Source organism: Poeciliopsis prolifica, unplaced genomic scaffold, assembly GCF_027474105.1.
Source record: "Poeciliopsis prolifica strain line A6 unplaced genomic scaffold, Auburn_PproV2 SCAFFOLD170, whole genome shotgun sequence".
In the NCBI taxonomy this organism is placed as follows: Eukaryota; Metazoa; Chordata; class Actinopteri; order Cyprinodontiformes; family Poeciliidae; genus Poeciliopsis; species Poeciliopsis prolifica.
This window is the reverse complement of record NW_026562545.1, coordinates 320,107-342,500: the sequence shown is the minus strand read 5'-3', so window position 1 is coordinate 342,500 and position 22,394 is coordinate 320,107. Positions and strand designations below refer to the sequence as shown.

The 22,394-nt window shown below is 49.5% G+C and overlaps 1 protein-coding gene and 1 pseudogene across 1 annotated transcript; one reads left to right on the top strand and one right to left on the bottom strand.

Moving 5' to 3' along the window:
• Window positions 1-891: 891 nt before the first annotated feature.
• On the top strand, window positions 892-6,233 carry LOC129356400 (ras-related protein Rab-1A). The gene is made up of 6 exons (XM_055025991.1): window positions 892-1,055; window positions 2,409-2,481; window positions 2,612-2,707; window positions 2,782-2,877; window positions 5,441-5,572; window positions 5,642-6,233. Exons 1-6 carry the CDS (start codon window positions 1,042-1,044, stop codon window positions 5,837-5,839), a joined length of 609 nt encoding a protein of 202 aa, XP_054881966.1. The 5' UTR covers window positions 892-1,041; the 3' UTR covers window positions 5,840-6,233.
• A 1,169-nt stretch (window positions 6,234-7,402) lies between these two features.
• LOC129356399 (aftiphilin-like) lies at window positions 7,403-15,664 on the bottom strand (annotated as a pseudogene).
• Window positions 15,665-22,394: the final 6,730 nt, after the last annotated feature.

Below are 22,394 nucleotides of genomic sequence, written 5' to 3'. Positions count from 1 at the left end.
TTTCTCTCCAGAGAGAAGCAGCAGTCTAGACCATCTTGTCCGCCGTCAGAGATAAGTTCCCAATAAAAAATGAAGCATCCAACAGGAAGTGTGTCCGGCGTCTGAGAAGCCACTTCCTGTCTGTGTGCCGGCCGGCGCTGGCTCTTTCCAGGGAAAGTGCCTGAATCCTTTTCATCGTGTCTTCATCAGTCTAATAACTATGATGAAAAAAGCAAAGGTGGAGTCCATTAGTTTGTCTTTTTATACATAATTACATTTATACCAGTGTAAAAACTGAATATATTAATATATACTGTATATGTATATGTATCAGGTCAGCAATGTACATTTTTCAGTTCTATTTTTTTATTGTTTCTAAAATGATGGATGTCAAAGATACAAAGAAAAACACTAAAATCTGAAAAATAAAATAAAAGTTCAAATTTACTGAGTTTGTTTTGATTTTTACTAACAGTGACTTGTTATGCAACAAGTTCAAGTTAAAAATGTTCACCAGCACAGTTTCCAGGTGAAGGAGGTCAAGTTCCCACTCTGGTTCCCACACATGCACAGGAACAACATGCAGAAAACCAGGCTGGTAATCAAACCCAGGACCTCCTTGGTCCTAATTGAAGCAGCCAATCAGATTGGTGATTGGCTGCTTCAGACAAGTCAAAATAACTTTCCCAGGTTAGTTGAACTTGAGTCAACATTTTGGAACTTTTCAAACTCCATACATGTCCTTGTAACTCCAACTTTTACTCAGTTAATTATGAAGACAGCCGGAAAGAAGGAGAAGAGTTATTTTAAATATTAAATATTTAATTTCCCTTTGGGATCAATAAAGTAGTTTTGAATTGAATTTAATTTGAACACTACAGTACCCATGATTCCTTTAGGCCAGTATTTCCGGGTTGGTGGTACTCAGACGGCCATATTTGATTCGGTTACTCTGTTCTGACAACTACTCGCTTCAAAGTAACGACAGAACCAGTCCAGAATCTCTCCGAACCACCTTCAACTGCTTCCACAGACGACAGACTTCACAACCAGCAGACAACCATGAATCCGGAATAGTAAGTCTGGTTCTGGTCCGGACTGACACGTCCAGGTCCGGTCTGAGCTGTCACTTCACCGGGAGGCTAACGCCTAGCTAGCCGGGCGCAGCGTCGTCTTCGCTACTTTTCTCCTCGGTTTCAGTCGTTAACTTGACCGCCCGACCGGACACTTACCGACAGCCATATAGTGGAAGTCAGAAGCGGCTCCTGACAGCGAGGCTGAGCCGGGAGAAGGCCGAGAAATGACGGGAGTGACCGGTTCAATCACACCTAGCTGTCAGCGGCTAACGGCTAACCGTGTTTACTCTAATGAGCTGCTGTGACCAAAGGGTCAGGACTATATGACGGGTCACGTACTTTCTGACCAATTACTTACTTTCTAATGGTTTAGTTACTTCCTGACTGATTAGCTGTTTTCTGACGGGTTAGTTACTTTCTGAGGGTTTATTACTTGCCTCAAGATGGGTTAGTTATTTTCTAATCCAAGTCGTTGATCCGTTTCCATGGAAACTGGAAGATGTTCAATATTTCTAATTTTAGTTTTTATTTTTGTCCTAAACAATAAAAGTCTGCTGGGCCTAAGATGAGTTGGCCAACAGGTGCAATTAAATCTATTTGTTGTGTTCACATTCAGTCAGTAATTCTGATTTTAAACTTAAATAATAAAATTATTACCAAATGTTTTTATTTATTTAGTTGATAAACTAAATAAATAAATAAAGGACTTCAGAATACGAAGTCCTTTATTGTTCTCAAAAGAAATTTAAATGCTCTTTGGATTTCCAGTAGCAGTCAGTCTTGTAGTGAATGTGGAGAGGCTTCTGACTGAAGACTATTGCTGTGTGACAGCCTCATCACATGCTAACATGCTAACAGCTCAGAATGCAGAGATGATATTCAACAGTCACTTCCTGGATGACGTCATCAGTTGTTGGTCCGACAGCTGAGCAGAGAGACATGGAGTCCTGGATGTGAAATGGTTTGGACTTGCTCCAGCTCCTCTGGGGCCAGGGGTCAAAGTTCAGGTTTATTTAAGCTTTTAAGAAGCTAATCTGCTCCTGGTGATAGAAACAAACCATAAAACCATTGCGATATCTGACATTAAAATCTGACAGATTTATTATTGGAGGACGATTTAAAACAAAGAAAAAAAATCAGGTTCTTTCTTCACACTACAAACATGGATTTCAGATTTCTGTAACAAACCAGTTTAGAGAAACCAGTTGTGTTCCAGAGGATTCTTTAAACCGATCAGAACATCTCAGGTCCAGTTGGTGTCAACTGGTTGGGCCTGAATCATGTCAGAGCCAACATGACGTGTGTGTGTGTGTGTGTGTGTGTGTGTGTGTGTGTGTGTGTGTGTCCTTGCAGTGACTACTTATTCAAGCTGCTGCTGATCGGTGACTCTGGTGTTGGAAAGTCCTGTCTCCTGCTGCGGTTTGCAGTAAGTCTGACCCGTCTGTGATTGGCTGCAGCGTTGTCTGACCCGTCTGTGATTGGCTGCAGCGTTGTCTGACCCGTCTGTGATTGGCTGCAGCGTTGTCTGACCCGTCTGTGACTGTGATTGGCTGCAGGACGACACATACACAGAGAGCTACATCAGCACCATCGGGGTGGACTTTAAGATCCGGACCATCGAACTGGACGGGAAGACCATCAAGCTGCAGATCGTAAGGAGCTCCCGATCGTAGCAGGACGGCGGTGTATTGTGCTCTGAGCTGACCTTTGACCTGCTTCTCTGCAGTGGGACACGGCGGGCCAGGAAAGGTTCAGAACCATCACATCCAGTTACTACAGAGGAGCTCACGGCATCATAGTGGTGTATGATGTGACGGATCAGGTTAGTGACCTTTGACCTTTAATCAGCAGCATTCGCTTAGCTGATGTTAGCTTCCGTCATCAGGAAATAGTTTTATTTTCCTGTAGCTGTTATGGGTGTGTGTGTACTTGTAGATATTGGAGCACTTCCATCAGCGGGAGGTCACTGACCTTTTGCTGACCCTCTTTTATTTTTTACTGGTCGGATTCTGAGTTAAGTTCTGCTTCATGTTCAGGTTAGGAGCAAACGACTACTACAAATTTTACCGAGCGATTAATTGTCTCAATAATTATTGCGATAAACGATAATATTGTTTGAAGGCCATTTCAAACTGATGTAATGGTAGAAAGCACATCCTGCCAAAAAACACTTTATTTCAAAAGAACTCTTAACAATAGACCTATAACTGAAATAAGCAACCAAAAATAAAACAAACATGCACTTGAATAAAAACTAAACAACATAAAACCAAAGTGGAAATAAAAACTACATTCAACCAAAAGAGTTCAGATTATAAAGTCTGCATAGAGTTGTCTGCTGGTGGTCTAGATGTAGATTGAGTAGACGGGCACATCCGCTACCTGATGCAATAGTTCACACTACATGATTCTTTGCCCAGATTTTCCCCTTAGAATGTTTTAGAATATTAGAACGTCCAACGTTCTAGGATTGTCACTTGCGATAATCGTAACCGATCGTCCCGTAGTGTGAGGTGTGTTTGGACTGATCAGGTCCAGTCAGAACATCGGGTCCAGTCAGAACATCGGGTCCAGTCAGAACATCGGGTCCAGTCAGATCATCGGGTCCAGTCAGATCATCGGGTCCAGTCAGATCATCGGGTCCAGTCAGATCATCGGGTCCAGTCAGATCATCGGGTCCAGTCAGAACATCGGGTCCAGTCAGATCATCGGGTCCAGTCAGATCATCAGACGCTGTCAGAACATCAGGTCCAGTCAGATCATCAGACGCTGTCAGAACAGTAATGAGTTCGCGTCACTGAGCATTAAGAAGTCCAGACTGTCAGAGGAGCTTTCAGTTCAGCAAATGCGACTAGTTGTGACGAAAATAAATCAATAAATTGTTTTCAATGATGACTAGATGGATATACATGCATCGTCGTGGTTTCAAAGTGAATTTAAAGCAGTGTAGCTGCAGTGAAATGCAACACAGTCTGTGTAAAACTCATTGATCTATTTAAAGTCAGGATGCCATACAGCTGTTAATAACGAAGTGTGTGACTAGTTAAATAAATCCATATGGTAATGACAGTGTATACTGGTCTGACGGATATCGCCGTCAGTCCGTGCGAAGCATGACGATATGACAGAACAGCCACTCCGATCTAAATCGGCATATTCAACATGTCATATTTATCACCTGTGAAAGCCTGTGGTTTTCCCCCATTGGCAGCGAGAAGGCAGCCTGTTGAACGGACAGGCAGCCGATCAGAAAGCACAGATTCACCTCCGTGCTTTCTGAGGGGAAATTATGGAAAAAAACCCAAAGAGCTGACACCGCAAATCCCAAAGTCCAGCGGACATCAGCGATGATATGTGGAAACAACATGAATGTTTATTCAACATTTTGTGCAAAGTTGGAGTGAAATTGGTGCTGCAGTTGATAAACCTAGCAACTTTCAGCTGATCATCACTAACATGACATAAATCAATCAATCAATCAATTATAATGATGTTCATTCATTCAGGACTTTAATCTGACACTAGCCACATGCATTGCAGGTAGATTCTAGTAAAACATTGATTAGTACTGGTTTTAAAATGAGTTAACTGGACTAGTAGCCATTATTTTGCGCCCAAAATAAGCTCACAAATTGCCGCTATTGCTTCTGCGTCATCAGCTGTGTTTGCTCTAAATTCACTGTCATATTGTGGCTTTTTCAGGATGAAACATCATTAAACATCCTGGATGAAACATCCTGGATGAAACATCCTGGATGAAACATCATTAAACATCCTGGATGAAACATCCTGGATGAAACATCATTAAACATCCTGGATGAAACATCCTGGATGAAACATCATTAAACATCCTGGATGAAACATCGTTCTTGTGGTGTGTCGCTCTTGCTGAGTGGCTGGATACACTGCACTATCGAACCCGTTATACCTATGGGTTCTATGTTTGTCAGGTTTTGAAAATCGGCCAACAGTCAGCCGACAACTCTAAACTCATACTGGGCATTACACTAAGGAAATGAGCAAGGCAGTGGAGCCTTTTTCATCCAGTGTCATTAAAAGAAAGAAAAAGGCAGGAAGAAATGATAAAGCCGATAATTAAAATGAGGTCGATAACTTTAATTTATTGTGCGATTAATTGAATGCTACAAATGTTGGCTAATGCTAACATGGCTCCTGCTCTAATGACCCCTACTGGTAAAGAAACGTGATTTAAGAAGAGATTTCTAATTTGTATGAAGGAGCGATATGTAAAGTTTAAGTATAATTGCTGAAAGATCTGAGTATATATTTGTGTTTTTCATCTGGAGTCCCCCCGCCGCCGCTAGCCCCGCCCCGCCGCCGCTAGCCCCGCCCCCTCAGTAACGCTGCGTTCTGCTGGTCCTCAGGAGTCGTTCAACAACGTGAAGCAGTGGCTGCAGGAGATCGACCGCTACGCCAGCGAGAACGTCAACAAGCTGCTGGTCGGAAACAAGAGCGACCTGACCACCAAGAAGGTGGTGGACTACACTACAGCCAAGGTATGACCCTTGACCCCTGGCCTCTGGTCTGAAGGAGGCCGTGTAGCATTCTGACCTGGACCCCCGCAGGAGTTCGCGGACCACCTGGGCATCCCGTTCCTGGAGACGAGCGCTAAGAGCGCCACCAACGTGGAGCAGGCCTTCATGACCATGGCGGCTGAGATCAAGAAGCGGATGGGCCCCGGGGCCACGGCCGGCGCCGCCGACAAGTCCAACGTGAAGATCCAGAGCAAGCCGGTCAACACTTCGTCTGGGGGCTGCTGCTGAGAGCCGCCGCCGCCGCCACCTCTCCCCCCGACCAGCAGTAGGACGATAAGCCCCGCCCCCAAAACCCCCCGCCGTCTCCTCGTCACTCAGAACCGTTTTTAAGTCTCCTGGGTTCGGATGGAGCGCGCTCAGACCGGCAGCGCGCGCGCCTCCACGCCTCGCCCCCTCAGCCACGTGCCTTCAGGGCAGAAGAAGAACCCGCGCCGCCCAGACAACATTCCCGTCAGGCGGTGCGCGCGCTGCCGGCCCAGTCGGAGCGGAGCTGCCACAAACTGTATATATTTATACATAAATGTTTGCAGAAGCTGTAGAAGAAGAAACCTGAGCAGCTGATTGGCTGCGGACGCTGTGCGGCTCAGAGTCTATTAAACAATGAAGGAGATGTTTGATAACAGATCGCCTGTCTGGTCTCTTCTTGTGCGGGAAGGACAATCCTCCAGCAGTTCCCTTGCATGGCCTCCAGGGGGCGACTCAGCGTTTGTAGATGAGGTCATGTTGCGTCAGAAGTCACAGACCCTGTCAGGGTTCTGGTCTGAAGGTCCAGTTTATCGGTACAGAACCAAAGATGCTCAGAGTGCTTCAGTCCATAGAAACGTCACTGTAGCCTAGCAACAAACATTTAATCAAGAATAATCAAATATATTGATAATTTATTGTTATTAAATGAGTCTGTGTTACAGCACTGGAAGAAACCTCTGACTGTAGACCAAGTCTCACCATCATCATCAGAACCAGAACAGGTTGTTAGTTGAGCCGGTTCTGATGTCTCTGCCCCAACAGATGAACGCTAACTGTTAGCTGTTAGCTTTCATTTAAAGGAACTCTGGCTTTCAGCAGCTTTGCAGTTTTCTGGAAGTTTGCTCCTCTTAAGCTTATGAGGTATTGATACTAAATTAGCGACCAATCAGAAGACATGTAGCCACATGACTTTACAGGTTTAAACATGGAGGCTCCATCCCTGCCATGCCGGTGGCTCTGTTTACTTCCTGTCTCCTCTGGTGACCACTTCCTGTTTCCAGAACAGATCAGCAGTCTGCAGTTCTTTGGAAAAAACTAAACTCAAACAATTCATGCCTCTTTTGTTTGTTTTTCAGGGAAGTGACTAACATATTAATTTAGGTAATTACATTAACATTTTAAACAATTTCATACAAATCTGAAGCGCCCGGAACCTTTGTATGTTTCTGGTACGACCGTAAATCTGGCACACCGCTGATAGCAGCGATGGAGCGGCTTCGGTTAATTTCTGCTTCAGACAGATTGTGTTCAAGATGTGCTAAGAGTCTATGCTAGCCTAAATTAGCATCTCTATGCTAAAGCTGTAGCAGCTAATGTCCAGCTTTGTAAACAAGCTCCGTGAATGATCAACTTTACCCCAATGTGATGATGAACACTTTAAAAATATTTAAGTTTATTAAACTCATAGGTCTGTTCAGCAGTTTTGGATTTGAAAATTTGCTGCTTTGTTTTGATTTAGATTAAAATACAATTACAAACCGAGATATTAAACATTTTTGCCTCCCAGCGCTGATTGAGTCTGGACCCACAGAACTAGAGACACAGTTTCTTCTTAAATTATTTTAATATCTTGTGTACACTAAAATTTACACATTTCCAGTCTGGGAAGACCCAGCATGCACGGCGACTCCTCGCAGGCTCTTCCAGTGATTCAGCGGTTTTCCATAGGAACTTCCTGGTTTACAGCCTGAAGCCACAGTGAACTACGATTACATCCAACTCATCTTCACAATGTGCAAGACCCTCCAGGGAGACGGCCAGAGCAGTTAGAGCAAAAACAAAACGACAGACGGGTTGGTCCCTTAACTCCTTCACGCGTCCCGGACGAGACGGACTGGGAGGACAGGAAGCGGCGGGACGAACTAAGGCCTCGGAAACGAACGAGGACGAACATTCAGCTGGATTCTGCAGGCAGTGTGGTTTCAGTCCATAAATATTCTTATAAAGACTCTAAATGTTGATATAAATGTATTCAGACTTTATAGATCTCTATGTTCACCCAGTGTTTCCTTCAAAGTCCCGCCACAATAAAAGAATCATTCAAATAAAACATTAATCCCTGATTATGTACACCTCCACCAAGAGAAACTGAAACATGAAAAAAAGAGGATGTTGATGAAGTGATGCGTGTGGGCGGGGCTTCAGTTGGGCGTGGCCTGCGAGCAGAGCGGCGTCAGCGTGGCGGGGAACATCAGAACCTTGGCCTGCATGAAGGACAGATCCGGCAGCGCCGCGATCACCTTGGACGCCTCGTCGCTCAGGTTCTCCTCCCTCCTGGGCTTCCTGTCAAAGCGCAGACACGAACGGACCTCAGCTCGACTCCGAGAGGAACTGGGCCGGGACCGGGCCGCACACTCACCTTGTGGATGTGCTGGTTTTCTCCATGGTGGACATGAGGCGAGCGAAGGCGTCGGCCACGCGGCTGCCGGCGCCACTGGGGTCCAGCTTGGAGGTGGTGAGCTCGAACAGCTCCGGGTCCACACCTGAGGGATAGAATGGGCCGGACAGGTCAGAGGTCAGCAGGACCTTTACCAGAAAGCCACTGGATCCAACCGGACCTGCTCCAGGGTTCTGACTCAACAGCTACTACTTTTAGACTTCATCCCTCTGAACAGTTTTCAGCCATCGGAAAGGTGGCGGCAGGAAGCGGGGCCGGACGCTCGCGCAGGGAGCAGCCAGCAGGGGGCGATGGCCAGGCTGGGTCTGTCCAGTTTCAGTGGCACCAACCTGCTTGTCTGACAAGCAGATGTCTTGGTTTTCATGGCTCCACCCACTGGTTTGTTTGGAGTGGGCGGGGCTTGCACGAGGCTCCGCCCACTCCAGTTCTAGCTGCAGTGGCTCTGGTTACCTTCACACCACAGCAGATCGTGATCCACATCACTTTATCGTGGCAGATTCCCATCTTTCCACCAAGAACTGCTCTCTGCACTCGTGCAGCTTTTCACTGACATTTCTGTGATTCATCCAACGGGGATTTCACAGGAAGTTTTATTTGCCATGGCAGCCATCTTGAAAAATCTAACTTAAATGTGGTGTTTTTGGGTACAACTCTGTAGAATTTGACACAAAAAGTATTAATTTGTGAAAATATCGGCAAATTTGCTTAACGGAAATCTTTTTTTCTTCTACCAGCATCTGAAAGTTTCCGAATCAAAATAATAATAATAAATAAATTATTACTGCAATTATTGATGCATCAATGAAAACTGCAGAACCCGGTCCGGTCCAGGAAAGCGGACCTGCTGCCCGTTCACCGAGCGGCACCATGTTAGTTTCTAGAAGCTGAAAGGAGGAAGAGCAGAACCGGAGCGACCCAGTCCAGGAAGAACATTGGACCAGATTCTACGACAGACATGCAAAATGGTTCTGGCAATTCTGGTGGTCGGGTCGGGCGGTTCTGGAGGTCGGGACGGGCGGTTCTGGCGGTCGGGTCGGGCGGTTCTGGCGGTCGGTTTCTGGTGGTCGGGTCGGGCGGTTCTGGCGGTCGGGCGGTTCTGGCGGTCGGGTCGGGCGGTTCTGGCGGTCGGGACGGGCGGTTCTGGCGGTCGGGTCGGGCGGTTCTGGCGGTCGGGTCGGGCGGTTCTGGCGGTCGGGTCGGGCGGTTCTGGCGGTCGGGTCGGGCGGTTCTGGCGGTCGGGTCGGGCGGTTCTGGCGGTCGGGACGGGCGGTTCTGGCGGTCGGGACGGGCGGTTCTGGCGGTCGGGTCGGGCGGTTCTGGCGGTCGGGTCGGGCGGTTCTGGCGGTCGGGTCGGGCGGTTCTGGCGGTCGGGCGGTTCTGGCGGTCGGGTCGGGCGGTTCTGGCGGTCGGGTCGGGCGGTTCTGGCGGTCGGGTCGGGCGGTTCTGGCGGTCGGGTGGATCCAGTGGTTCTGGTTCTGACCTGGGATGGAGGCTGAGCTGCTGGAGCCTGAATCCTCCACCGGACCAAAGAAATCCAGGTTCAACAGAGCCGAGCCTCCGCTGGCTGGACGGCCGGGTCAGAGGTCAGAGGTCAGAGAGAGAGAGAGAGACAGAGAGTCATGCAGCAGAGTCGCTTTGGGCTGACCTCAGAGAGGGGTCAAAGTTCAGCCACAGCAGAACCAGAACACCAAACCAGGTGGGAGATCCCACAGCATGATGCTGCTGCTACCGAGCCTCACTGCGGTTCTGATACGGACCGGATCAAACAGGACCGGCTCAGACCGGGCTGCACTGCCAGCTTAAGCTGGTGGTTCTCCAGAACCTCTGGACTCAGCGTTTGGTCGTGGTTCTGCTGGGTTGTGGACTGAAGTTCTGGACGGCCCGGTTGGACCACCTACCGTCCAGAGGGTTGGTGAGGCCGCTGCTGCTCCAGTCGAACTGGACCGGGGGGAGCGCCTCCTGCTGGAGGGACGGGAAAACAATCAGATTGTCATCAGGACATGAGGACGGCAAGCGGGCCGGGCGGTGCCGGGCCGGGCCGGGCCGGGCGGTGCTGGGCCGGGCCGGGCGGTGCCGGGCGCTGACACACCTGCACCAGGTCGGGTTGGATGGAGCTCTTCTCTGCGACAGCGGGCGGCGTCTGGGCGATGGAGGCGATCATCTCTGCAGCAGAGACGGGCTTCACCGGCTCCTTGGTCGGCTCCAGCATCCCCTGAAACCAAACCGGGTCACAACCAGAACCCGCAGGAGGTTCTGGACATTCTGGGGCAGAGGAACTCACCAGGCCAGCCGCGTACATCGGCACGATGACCGGCTGCTTCTTCTGACCCGTGAACAGCTGGAGGGAAAAGAGCCACACGTTCAGAAACGGACCACAACAGAACCCGGCTGCAGGACCGGCTGCAGGACCGGCTGCAGGTCCGGCTGCAGAACCCGGCTGCAGAACCCGGCTGCAGGACCGGCTGCAGAACCTGGCTGCAGAACCCGGCTGCAGAACCCGGCTGCAGGACCGGCTGCAGAACCCGGCTGCAGGACCCGGCTGCAGGACCGGCTGCAGGCTCCGGCTGCAGAACCCGGCTGCAGAACCCGGCTGCAGGACCGGCTGCAGAACCCGGCTGCAGAACCCGGCTGCAGAACCCGGCTGCAGGACCGGCTGCAGAACCCGGCTGCAGAACCCGGCTGCAGAACCCGGCTGCAGGTGTCTTTGCTCCTGTCATTATCCTGCGATGGTGCAAAGTAAAATGGCTCTGGGTTCAGCTGGGAACCATCAGAACCATCAGAACCATCAGAACCATCAGAACCAGCGCCATACTTACGATGTTTCTGGTGTCGATGCCGAGGCAGCAGAGCAGCACCTTGTTGCCATGGGAACCCCCCCACTGGTACCGCAGGCCCAGAGCCTCCTGGACGTCCTGAAGCTGCGTCCAGACGCCGCCGCCACGCGGCCGCCTGCAGCCAATCACAGAGCAGCAGAGGAAGTGAAACAGGAAGCAGCTCAGTCATCATCATCATCAACATCAACAAGTCACCTGCTGCTCAGCCTCTCCTCTTCCTCCTCTTCCTCCTCTTCCTCGCCTCGCGGCTCCAGCAAGACCTTCAAGGTCTCCACCCCCTTCCCCTCCCCCACCTGCTGCTGGCTGTGGGCGGAGCTAACAGGGAAGCTGCTGAGGAACAACTTCTCCAGACGGCTGGACAGCGCCCCCTGCAGGGGGATCAGAACAGAACGGCCTGAGGAGTCCCTCTTCCTCTCAGGCTGCTGTAGGAGCTGCCATCTAGTGGTCGGAGTGTGAACTACGTCTGATTAATATCTTAGTCCCGGTCGTTCAATAACAGATTCAGGCTGACTAATTATTTTACATTAAAATAGATTTCAAAGTAATTTCTGATTTGGGTTTAAAATTTTCAGCAACAGAAAAACGTCACAGTAACCTGAGCAGAAACAACTATTGATGACTTCATTATTTTCAGAAGAATATCACCTAATGCAGTTTTTCAACCTTTTTTGAGCCAAGCTACATTGTCTTCATTGAAAAAATCACAAGGCACACTACAACCAAAAATCTAAATGAACATTTTAAAAAAATGTAGTAGTTCTTATGAAAGTGTCTTGAATAGGAATCAAATAGACACAAAAATTTATATGTATCATATTTCATATTAGATATTCCGAATTGCGCTTAACATGTCTAGTTCAAAAGTTCGCCTGAACACACGACTCATTCTGTCCACAAGCAGAACGCAGAAAATAATTCCTTTTCTGAGAGAAGCAACAATATTTGGAAAAGAAAAAGCTCTGGGTATTTTCCTTCCATTGATTTCATATTACTGTATTTTTTTCTCAAAAACTTTTCCATCTGTCATCACAGTCAACGCTCTCACCGCTTCCCGTCACTTTCATGCATCGATAATTGTCTTGTTTTAACGTCCAGCAGGAAACTGCATGATCACTGGTCACTACTTCAACACAGACACTCCAAAATGGCAAATTATTTGCAGTTCATTTGTTTTCAAAAAAATCTTTTTAGACCAATTAGGTGAAATTGGATCATTTCCACGGCAGCACAGTGGTTGAAAAACACTGACCTAACGTAATATTATTTTTATCATGAAAGAGGAGATAAAAGCTCAGAGAAGCAGTAAAATGATGAAAAACTAATGGCTGTTCAAAAACATTTAGTTTGACTCAATGTGACCAAAATCAACAGACTGAGACTGAACTGCATCGTTCCTCGACATCCTGGTGTCTCCAATTAGCATCGCAGCTAAATCTGCACAAATGGAGGAAACTAACCATCAGGAGGAACCAGATCATTCTTTTCTCTGTGGATCAATCAGAACCGGCCAGAACCGACCCGTCTGTATCTTACCGGCAGCGGCACCGTCCCCAGCGTCCTCTGTCTTCGTCCCGGTCCTCCTCGCCGCTCGGCTCTGAGCTGAACGCAGCCCAGGACTCTCCATCCTCCTGGTTCTGGTTCTGGTTCTGCTCGCTGAAGGCGCTCCAGCCCGAGTCATCCTCTCCGTCTTTCGCTGAGCTAAAGTTCCCGAAACTCTCACTGCTGGTAAAGTCAGCAAACGTCCCCGTCCTCGTCCCGCTGTCCGCCGAGGACCTAGGGAGTTGAAGTCCAAAGTCGTCCTCCGACTCGGACCCGGCAGGTTCTGGAGGTTCCGGACCGTCCGGTCGGTTCTGCTCAAAGTCAGCAAAGCCCTGAGTGCCGAAGGATGCGGCGTCCCCAAAGTCTCCAAAGTCGTCCCCGGTGGGCATGGCGGCGTCCCCCGGCGGCGGCGGGGACGATCCCGTGGTGCTGATGTCCCCCAGGTCCTCCAGGCCGTCCGTGGACAACACCGGCCCAGAGACGTCTCCGAGCTACGCTCGTCCCCTGCTTCCCGGGACTCGTCCTCGTCCTCTGTCCCGTTCGGGGACAGACGCCCCATAGTGCAAACAGAGAGACACGCGTCCCCCAGGACCGTCCGGGCCCCGGTCCATCTTACAAGAGTCGACGGGGGCCGCGGCCCGGTGGATGTCCCTCAGTGCGTCCTCTGCTCCCTGCTCACTGTCCTGGGGACAGATGGATGTCTCCACTGGACTGTCCAGGTCCCTGGGGTGGACGGATGTCCCCAGTGGACCGGCCCTGTCCCTCTGACTCTGCAGCTCTTCAGAGTCAGAAAAATCAGCAAAGTCTGCAGACTCGTCCTTTTGGACGCCATCCTCTTGGACCAGGACGTCGTCCCCGTCTTCTGTGGATGGTCCTCTGGCACGAAAGGTGACAGAGTCCTGTGAGGAGGGGCTTCCCTGAAGGTCAAAGGTCACAAACCCGTTTGGTCAGGACCTCTGCATCTTCACCGTTGCAATCAACAGAGACATCCTGCGAGGAGGTCGCCGTCTTCCTGCTGTCTGTCCGCTCTGGAGGACAGACTTCCCGGCCGTTGGCCTTGGACGGCTCGCCAAAGGGGCGTGGCCAAAGCCCAGCCCCCGCTGCCGTTATGAAGGTCGGGCGGCGAGGTGGCAGTCAGCGCCTGGTTCTGGTCGAAGGACGTCGGCGTGTCCAACTCTGAGAAGTGACGCTGCTGGGGACGCCGGAGAACGTTCCAAAGTCCCCAAACTCATCGTCCTCTTCTTCTGCAGCGTCCTCCATCGGTGGCGGCGACGAAGAGTACATCCGGATCACGTCTGGCTCCATCACACTCCCACGGGACGCGCCGCAGCTACACCTGGGACAGGGACAGACAGGAAGTCAGCAGGAGACAGAGATGGTTCAAGTCCCAACAGAATCAGTTCATATTCATTCATCCATCCATTTTCTAAGCCCTTGTCCCTACTGGGACAGGAGGTGCAGCAGCACCTGGACAGGTGGCCAGTCTGTTGCTGGGCAACACAGAGACAGACAGGGAGAATTTGGAGAGACCAGTTAACCTGAAGGTCATGTTTTTGGACTGTGGGACGAAGCCGGACAACCGGAGAGAACCCAGCATGCACAGGGACAACATGCAGACTTTGCCCAGAAAGAATCGAACCCAGGACCTTCTTGCTGCAAGGCAACAGTGCTTCCGCTGCGCCACTGCGCCGCCATCAGTTCATCAGTTCATCAGTTCATCAGTTCATCAGTTCATATTCTGCTTCACTAATTCATCTGTGAGCAGCTTCCGCTTCCTGAAAGAAGCGTTGGCAGTGGGCGGGGCTAACATACCTGTGGGCAGGTGCGCGACGCAGCAGCTGATCTGGACTACAAACAAGGAGGACCAGAAAAACCAGTTCACCTGCAGGAAACGTCACTCAGTGACGTGCCAAAGCCCTGTGCTGCCATGGAAACCAGTATCAGAACCGGAACCAGGAGTCTTAAAGTCAGAATCTGACCCGAGATCTGCTCACAGGCTCGGTGATGGTTTCCATGACAGCAACTTTCTCCGAACCCGCCGAACCTCTCCTCTCCCCGGGGTTCTGCTCCGCCGAACCTCTCCTCTCCCCGGGGTTCTGCTCCGCCGAACCTCTCCTCTCCCCGGGGTTCTGCTCCGCCGAACCTCTCCTCTCCCCGGGGTTCTGCTCCGCCGAACCTCTCCTCTCCCCGGGGTTCTGCTCCGCCGAACCCCTCGGAGCCTGACAGTGTATGTAGCCGCTAGCAGCAGCAGCTAGAAGGCTAACAGGGCTAACGGAGCTAACGGGGCCCGCCGGCAACCGGAGGAGGCTGGACGGCGGTCGGCGGTTCGGCGCTCATGGCGGTGGATGTTTGGACACTCTGAACCCAGAACCAGTCCGGTCCAATCAGCAGCAGAACAAAAAACTAAGAGGCCGAACACCTGCTTCACTGCAGCTAGCTTAGCTCAGCTAACCTATGGACTGAAGGCGGATTGAACCGAGTAACGTTTCAAATCTCCGGTACCGAATCGGTCAGGGAGTTGGAAATAAATTAAGCCCGTAAATTCGCCCTCAGTCTAGGCTTCGTGAAGCAGCAGATCCACACAGAACCGAGCCGAACTCCAATCACAACAACCCTGTTTCCCGCAGCTAGCCGGAGCGTTAGCTCCTCCGGCGGCACCGTGCGGCCCGGACAGGCGAGGCAGCTCACCGTGAGACGCCGCTGCCGCAGGTCCATGACTCGGTGTGAAGACAGAGGGGTCCAGCGGCGGTCGGAGCGGCCAGCCGGGCGCTGTGTGACGGCTGGAGGTGAAGGTGCAGTCAGTCAGCTGCTGATTCCTCCCAGCATGCAGCGCTCCCGGGCTGCAGCGGATCCAAAGTTTTCAGGTGGAACAGGTAGTTCCGGCGGACTGGATCTGACCTGGAAACCAGTTACAGCTGCGACCTCTGGGCGGAACCACCCTCTGTCCACTGGAGGCTCCAAATCTTTACTGGACTTTATCTGGAAAGGTTGAACGATCCCCTCTGCAGCGGCTACGGAGCCCCGGTGATGTCAAATCTTCAGTTTCCCCGAAACTGAAGGATCACTAATTAATAAATAATTTTTTTTATTACATGTATTTTCAATGGGGAGTCAACAACAGTTTTATTTATTTATATAGGATGTTTTTATGGATGCATTTCATTCTTTATGTATTTCACAATTTCATTTTATGTTTGGACAATCATTTAATAAATACTGGTGTGGACATGGAATATTTATTAATTAGTTATTAGTAACCACGGTTTATTTTCTAATGGCTCTCCCATATTTCAGATCTCAGAAATATGAGAGCAACTAGAGCAACAGCTGTGGCGCTGAGCGAAGTAAAAAACATCCGGATCTGACCTGAAGTTGGCAGCGGGAACTTCTTCGACTATTTGACACAATCGATTCCAACAGTTTCATAAATTAGTGAGAAAAACTGCAAAGAAACAATGAGTTGTATTGTTAGGACAGTTCCTGTGGGATCCACCAGGGGGCAGTGTCAAGTCAAATGGAACAGAAAGGAGAGTTTAGCTTTTCTTCTTCTCCCCGTTCCGATCCCTCCATGCAGGGAAGTTCATCAGTCCCATTGGTTTATGTGCGACTGTCGTCAGTCTCATGTGACATGGTTCTGTAAGCAGCAGCAGTGTGCGTGTGAGCAGATAAGAGACAAAGGGAAGTCAGAATCATTTTATCCATAACAAACATATGAGATTGCTTTTTGGTGGATAGACAAAAACTGAATTTAGAAAAACTTTTAGATGATGATGGTTTGATGAATGCTAGAGAAATATAACTACATTTCTTTACAGCTCAAACAAAATCATTTTAAAAAGACTCAACTGAATGTAAAGTGCATTACAGTGCACTGATTGGAGAGTTGATGAAAATCAAGTTTTGGATGTGAGAATAGAAACTCTGAGGTGAAGGGAACCCAGACGGAGCAGAAGGTTCTGCTGGGTCAGCGGTTCTGGCTGCTGGTCCGGAACCATGTTCTGGTTCCAGCTCTGCTGGACCTTTATACCTGTTTAAAGGAGAGTTACATATTTATATTTGTCATTATTTTATAGAAATTTATTAGATTTGTTTGTTTTTCAAAAGAGCCAAATTTTGTTGATCCTGATTTATTAAAACATTGATGGCAGTGAAAACTTTTTAAAAGCACTGTATTAGAAACTTCACACTTCCTGACTTCTAATGAGAACTTTTATAACTTCACTTTTAGTTCAATAAAAACTGAGGCAGAAATAAACAGCATCCTCAGAGCAGCATGAAGAACCAAGCTGAAGTTGGTTCCGATTTGGAAATGCTAAAGGGCGATTCCACCTAATTATTCACCGCCTTCTGCATCTTTAATCAGCTATAGTTAAAAAACTACAACAACTAGACTCTTCAAGCCTGGACTGGATTATTCTGCTCTAATAGCAGAATATTTAAAACCATGTTTGGATTTGTGACCCTCGGGTTAGGGTTCTGGTCCCGGTTCATGTGGGCCGGGCCTGGTTCCGGTACATGGCTCCGATTGCCCCCGGTAATCGGGCTGATAGATAGTTAGAAACAGGTTCTGATCGGGTTCTGGTGGAACTTTACAGCCGATCGCTGGATAAAGGCTGATGTTCCTTTATCAGAATCTGGATCCATCACGGTCCAGAAACATGTTTCTGAATTCAGCATGCTGAATGCCAGCAAATTACTTCAGATCATAACTAAACACTCCTGGTTACTTCCTCAGTTCCCATTGGCAGACCTCTGAGAGAGGTCAGAGGTCAAAGTGTCCAGATCTCTGGGTGTCACCTGATGGAGGCGTCACCAGGATGCCTGTAGCTGCCAGAGGTTATCTGGCTACGTGTGTGCGGGCCCAGGGGCCGCTGGACGCCGCGGCCCGCCACAACCTTGTATGGCCACGGCTGCTGGGAGACAGAGATAAAGACGCTGCATGACCAGCAGCGGGTGTTGCTGTTAAATTTAGAGCAGCTATCAGGCACAGTTCTCCCTCCTGGATGCATTCTGCTCTCCTGCAGCGGCTACATCAGGACGGAGGCAAGTACCGGCTCACCCCGACCCACAGGGAACAGAACTCCTCATTCACTGGGCTCAACCTGCACCAAGAGGCGCCGAGACACCATCACCTGAAGTCGAAGAGCTGGAGGCAGCTGCAGCCAGAGGAGGTGGCTGCAGGCAGTTGGAGAAAGTTGGAAACGTTGGGAAGCTGTTGGAGGTGGTTGGAGGTTGTTGGAAGTGGTTGGAGGTTGTTGGAGGTTGTTGGAAGTGGTTGGAGGTTGTTGGAAGTGTTGGAGGTTGTTGGAGGTTGTTGGAAGTGGTTGGAGGTTGTTGGAGGTTGTTGGAAGTGGTTGGAGGTTGTTGGAGGTTGTTGGAAGTGGTTGGAGGTTGTTGGAGGTTGTTGGAGGTTGTTGGAGCCAATGTTCCCTCTAAGCTGCGCAATCGCGCTCTGCTCACATATTCTCAGCGCACAAGAAAATCTATGTAGCGCATAAAATAAAGTCCAACGTAAAGTGGACATTGAGCTCAGACATCAGTTTTTGACTATGGACCAATAAATTTTTTTTTCCGTACTACTTTGCGATCGAACTCAGTGAGTGACAGGAATCCAGCCAATGATACGATACGGTTCACTTTCGCTACGTGGGTTACGTGCCTTGGTCATATGGCTGTGCAGGTGAGAATAGTGCGGTAGAGTTAAGAAACGTGAAAGCCATCAGCTTATCATGTCTAGTGGGACATCCACTCACCAAGACACAGTAAAAAAAAAGAAATGCACTTCTTCTAAGATCAAATGGAATCAAATCAAATGAAAGGAATGGTCTGCATTTGATACTGAAATGTTGAGTTCAGACTTTTGACTATGGATAAGCAGACATTTGTACACTGGCAAAGAAGTATGAGGCCATTCTCCTCCACCCACAGATTATGGAGGCCATTAACAGTCAATATGCTGAATTCAAGAACATAAAGCAAGAAGCAGACTGACCATCAACCTGGGCTAAGTGAACAACCACTGGAGAAGTGAGAAGGGCAGACGTGAAAAAAACTAATTAAATATTTTACAAGAATTTATACTGCATCACAAGCTACAGAAAACATTTCATTGTGCAAAATGTGAATGTTTTAATATGAACAAACATTTATGTCTGAAAGGTGTAATGTCTGATTTCTCACTCTGGCTGAAGCAGGACTCTTACTTATAGCATCTCATGGACAGCAATGTTTTCTTTTCTTTTTTTTTATTTTAATTGAGCAAATCACTTAAATTAAAAGCAAACAATGAAATTTGCTGATGTAATTTGATTTTTTTAATAAGCCATGCAACTTTCTATGATCCCAGATTTATGATACTTGTGCGTGGCCACGCCGTGTACACTGATGATGCTCACAGTGGTCCTCAGTGTGTTCAGGAAGCTTGTGTGTACGCCCAGACACATGAACAATTAGAGGGAACATTGGTTGGAGGTTGTTGGAGGTTGTTGGAGGTGGTTGGAGGCTGTTGGAAACGGTTGGAGGTTGTTGAAAGTGGTTGGAAGCTGTTGGAGGTTGTTGAAAGTGGTTGGAGGTTGTTGGAAACGGTTGGAGGTTGTTGAAAGTGGTTGGAAGCTGTTGGAGGTTGTTGGAGGTGGTTGGAGGTTGTTGGAGGTTGTTGGAAACGGTTGGAGGTTGTTGAAAGTGGTTGGACGTGGTTGGAGGCTGTTGGAGGTGGTTGGAAGCTGTTGGAGGTGTTTGGAAGCTGTTGGAGGTGTTTGGAAGCTGTTGGAGGTGGTTGGAGGTTGTTGGAAGTGGGTGGAAGCAGTTGGAGGTTGTTGGAAATGGTTGGAGGCTGTTGGAGGTTGTTGGAAGTGGTTGGAGGTTGTTGGAAATGGTTGGAGGTTGTTGGAAATGGTTGGAGGTTGTTCAAAGCAGTTGGAGGTTGTTGAAAGTGGTTGGAGGTTGCTGGAAGCGGTTGGAGGCTGTTGGAGGTTGTTGGAAGCGGTTGGAGGTTGTTGGAAGCGGTTGGAGGCTGTTGGAGGTTGTTGGAAGCGGTTGGAGGCTGTTGGAAGAGGTTGGAGGTTGTTGGAGGTTGTTGGAAACGGTTGGAGGTTGTTGAAAGTGGTTGGACGTGGTTGGAGGTTGTTGGAGGTTGTTGGAAGCGGTTGGAGGTGGTTGGAGGCTGTTGGAGGTGGTTGGAGGTTGTTGGAGGTTGTTGGAAACGGTTGGAGGTTGTTGAAAGTGGTTGGACGTGGTTGGAGGTTGTTGGAGTTGTTGGAAGCGGTTGGAGGTGGTTGGAGGCTGTTGGAGGTGGTTGGAAGCTGTTGGAGGTGTTTGGAAGCTGTTGGAGGTGGTTGGAGGTTGTTGGAAGTGGGTGGAAGCAGTTGGAGGTTGTTGGAAATGGTTGGAGGCTGTTGGAGGTTGTTGGAAGTGGTTGGAGGTTGTTGGAAATGGTTGGAGGTTGTTGGAAATGGTTGGAGGTTGTTCAAAGCAGTTGGAGGTTGTTGAAAGTGGTTGGAGGTTGCTGGAAGCGGTTGGAGGCTGTTGGAGGTTGTTGGAAGCGGTTGGAGGTTGTTGGAAGCGGTTGGAGGCTGTTGGAGGTTGTTGGAAGCGGTTGGAGGCTGTTGGAAGAGGTTGGAGGTTGTTGGAAGCGGTTGGAGGCTGTTGGAAGAGGTTGGAGGTTGTTGGAAGCGGTTGGAGGTTGTTGGAAGCGGTTGGTGGCTGTTGGAAGAGGTTGGAGGCTGTTGGAAGAGGTTGGAGGTTGTTGGAAGCGGTTGGAGCTGTTGGAAGCGGTTGGAGGCTGTTGGAAGCGGTTGGAGGTTGTTGGAAGTGGTTGGAGGCTGTTGGAGGTTGTTGGAAGCGGTTGGAGGCTGTTGGAAGTGGTTGGAGCTGTTGGAGGTTGTTGGAAGCGGTTGGAGGCTGTTGAAAGAGGTTGGAGGCTGTTGGAAGAGGTTGGAGGTTGTTGGAAGCGGTTGGAGGTTGTTGGAAGCGGTTGGAGGCTGTTGGAAGCGGTTGGAGGTTGTTGGAAGCGGTTGGAGGTTGTTGGAAGAGGTTGGAGGTTGTTGGAAGCGGTTGGAGGTTGTTGGAAGCGGTTGGAGGTTGTTGGAAGCGGTTGGTGGCTGTTGGAAGAGGTTGGAGGCTGTTGGAAGAGGTTGGAGGTTGTTGGAAGCGGTTGGAGGCTGTTGGAAGCGGTTGGAGGCTGTTGGAAGCGGTTGAGGTTGTTGGAAGCGGTTGGAGGTTGTTGGAAGGGGTTGGAGGCTGTTGGAGGTTGTTGGAAGCGGTTGGAGGCTGTTGAAAGAGGTTGGAGGCTGTTTGGAAGAGGTTGGAGGTTGTTGGAAGCGGTTGGAGGTTGGTGGAAGAGGTTGGAGGTTGTTGGAAGCGGTTGGAGGTTGTTGGAAGCGGTTGGAGGCTGTTGGAAGAGGTTGGAGGTTGTTGGAAATGGATGGAGGTTGTTGGAAGCGGTTGGAGGTTGTTGGAAGCGGTTGGAGGCTGTTGGAAGCGGTTGGAGGTTGTTGGAAGCGGTTGGAGGTTATTGGAAACGGTTGGAGGCTCTTGGAGGTTGTTGGAAGCGGTTGGAGGTTGTTGGAAGCGGTTGGAGGCTGTTGGAGGTTGTTGGAAGCGGTTGGAGGCTGTTGGAAAAGGTTGGAGGCTGTTGGAAGCGGTTGGAGGCTGTTGGAAGCGGTTGGAGGCTGTTGGAAGCGGTTGGAGGTTGTTGGAAGCGGTTGGAGGTTGTTGGAGGTTGTTGGAAACGGTTGGAGGCTGTTGGAGGTTGTTGGAAGCGGTTGGAGGTTGTTGGAAATGGATGGAGGTTGTTGGAAGCGGTTGGAGGTTGTTGGAAACGGTTGGAGGTTGTTGGAAGCGGTTGGAGGTTGTTGGAAGCGGTTGGAGGTTGTTGGAAGCGGTTGGAGGCTGTTGGAAGCGGTTGGAGGCTGTTGGAAAAGGTTGGAGGCTGTTGGAAGCGGTTGGAGGCTGTTGGAAGCGGTTGGAGGCTGTTGGAAGCGGTTGGAGGTTGTTGGAAGCGGTTGGAGGTTGTTGGAGGTTGTTGGAAACGGTTGGAGGCTGTTGGAGGTTGTTGGAAGCGGTTGGAGGTTGTTGGAAGCGGTTGGAGGCTGTTGGAAGTTGGAGGCTGTTGGAAGCGGTTGGAGGTTGTTGGAAGCGGTTGGAGGTTGTTGGAGGTTGTTGGAAACGGTTGGAGGCTGTTGGAGGTTGTTGGAAGCGGTTGGAGGTTGTTGGAAGCGGTTGGAGGCTGTTGGAAGAGGTTGGAGGCTGTTGGAAGCGGTTGGAGGCTGTTGGAGGTTGTTGGAAGCGGTTGGAGGCTGTTGGAGGTTGTTGGAAGCGGTTGGAGGTTGTTGGAATTGGATGGAGGTTGTTGGAAGCGGTTGGAGGTTGTTGGAAACGGTTGGAGGTTGTTGGAAGCGGTTGGAGGTTGTTGGAAGCGGTTGGAGGTTGTTTGGAAGCGCATCATATCAAAATGATGCGCTGAAGCTAATGCTAACATCAGGCTAACTTTCTTCTTCCAGTTGATGAATGGAGCAAAGTCCTGACACATTTAATTACTTTTAAGATTTACAAACTGGATGAGCTGAAAAAATAAGATGAGACATAAAGTTCACCCTCGTTATGAAAATGCATTTTATTGCAATAATTGTTTATAAAGGCTCAAAAATGACGGCCATCTTGACCTTTAAGTGTCTGATGGGAAAAATGAAAAACATGTTGATGTTTACTGATGTAGCCATAGCGACAGATCAAACAAAACGATTCAGATTCTTCTGGGTTTCATTTC

Coding starts and splice junctions, on each gene's coding strand:
- LOC129356400 (XM_055025991.1), top strand. Junction 2,482..2,611: donor GTCTCCTGCTGCGGTTTGCA/GTAAGTCTGACC, acceptor GATTGGCTGCAG/GACGACACATACACAGAGAG. Junction 5,573..5,641: donor TGGACTACACTACAGCCAAG/GTATGACCCTTG, acceptor GGACCCCCGCAG/GAGTTCGCGGACCACCTGGG.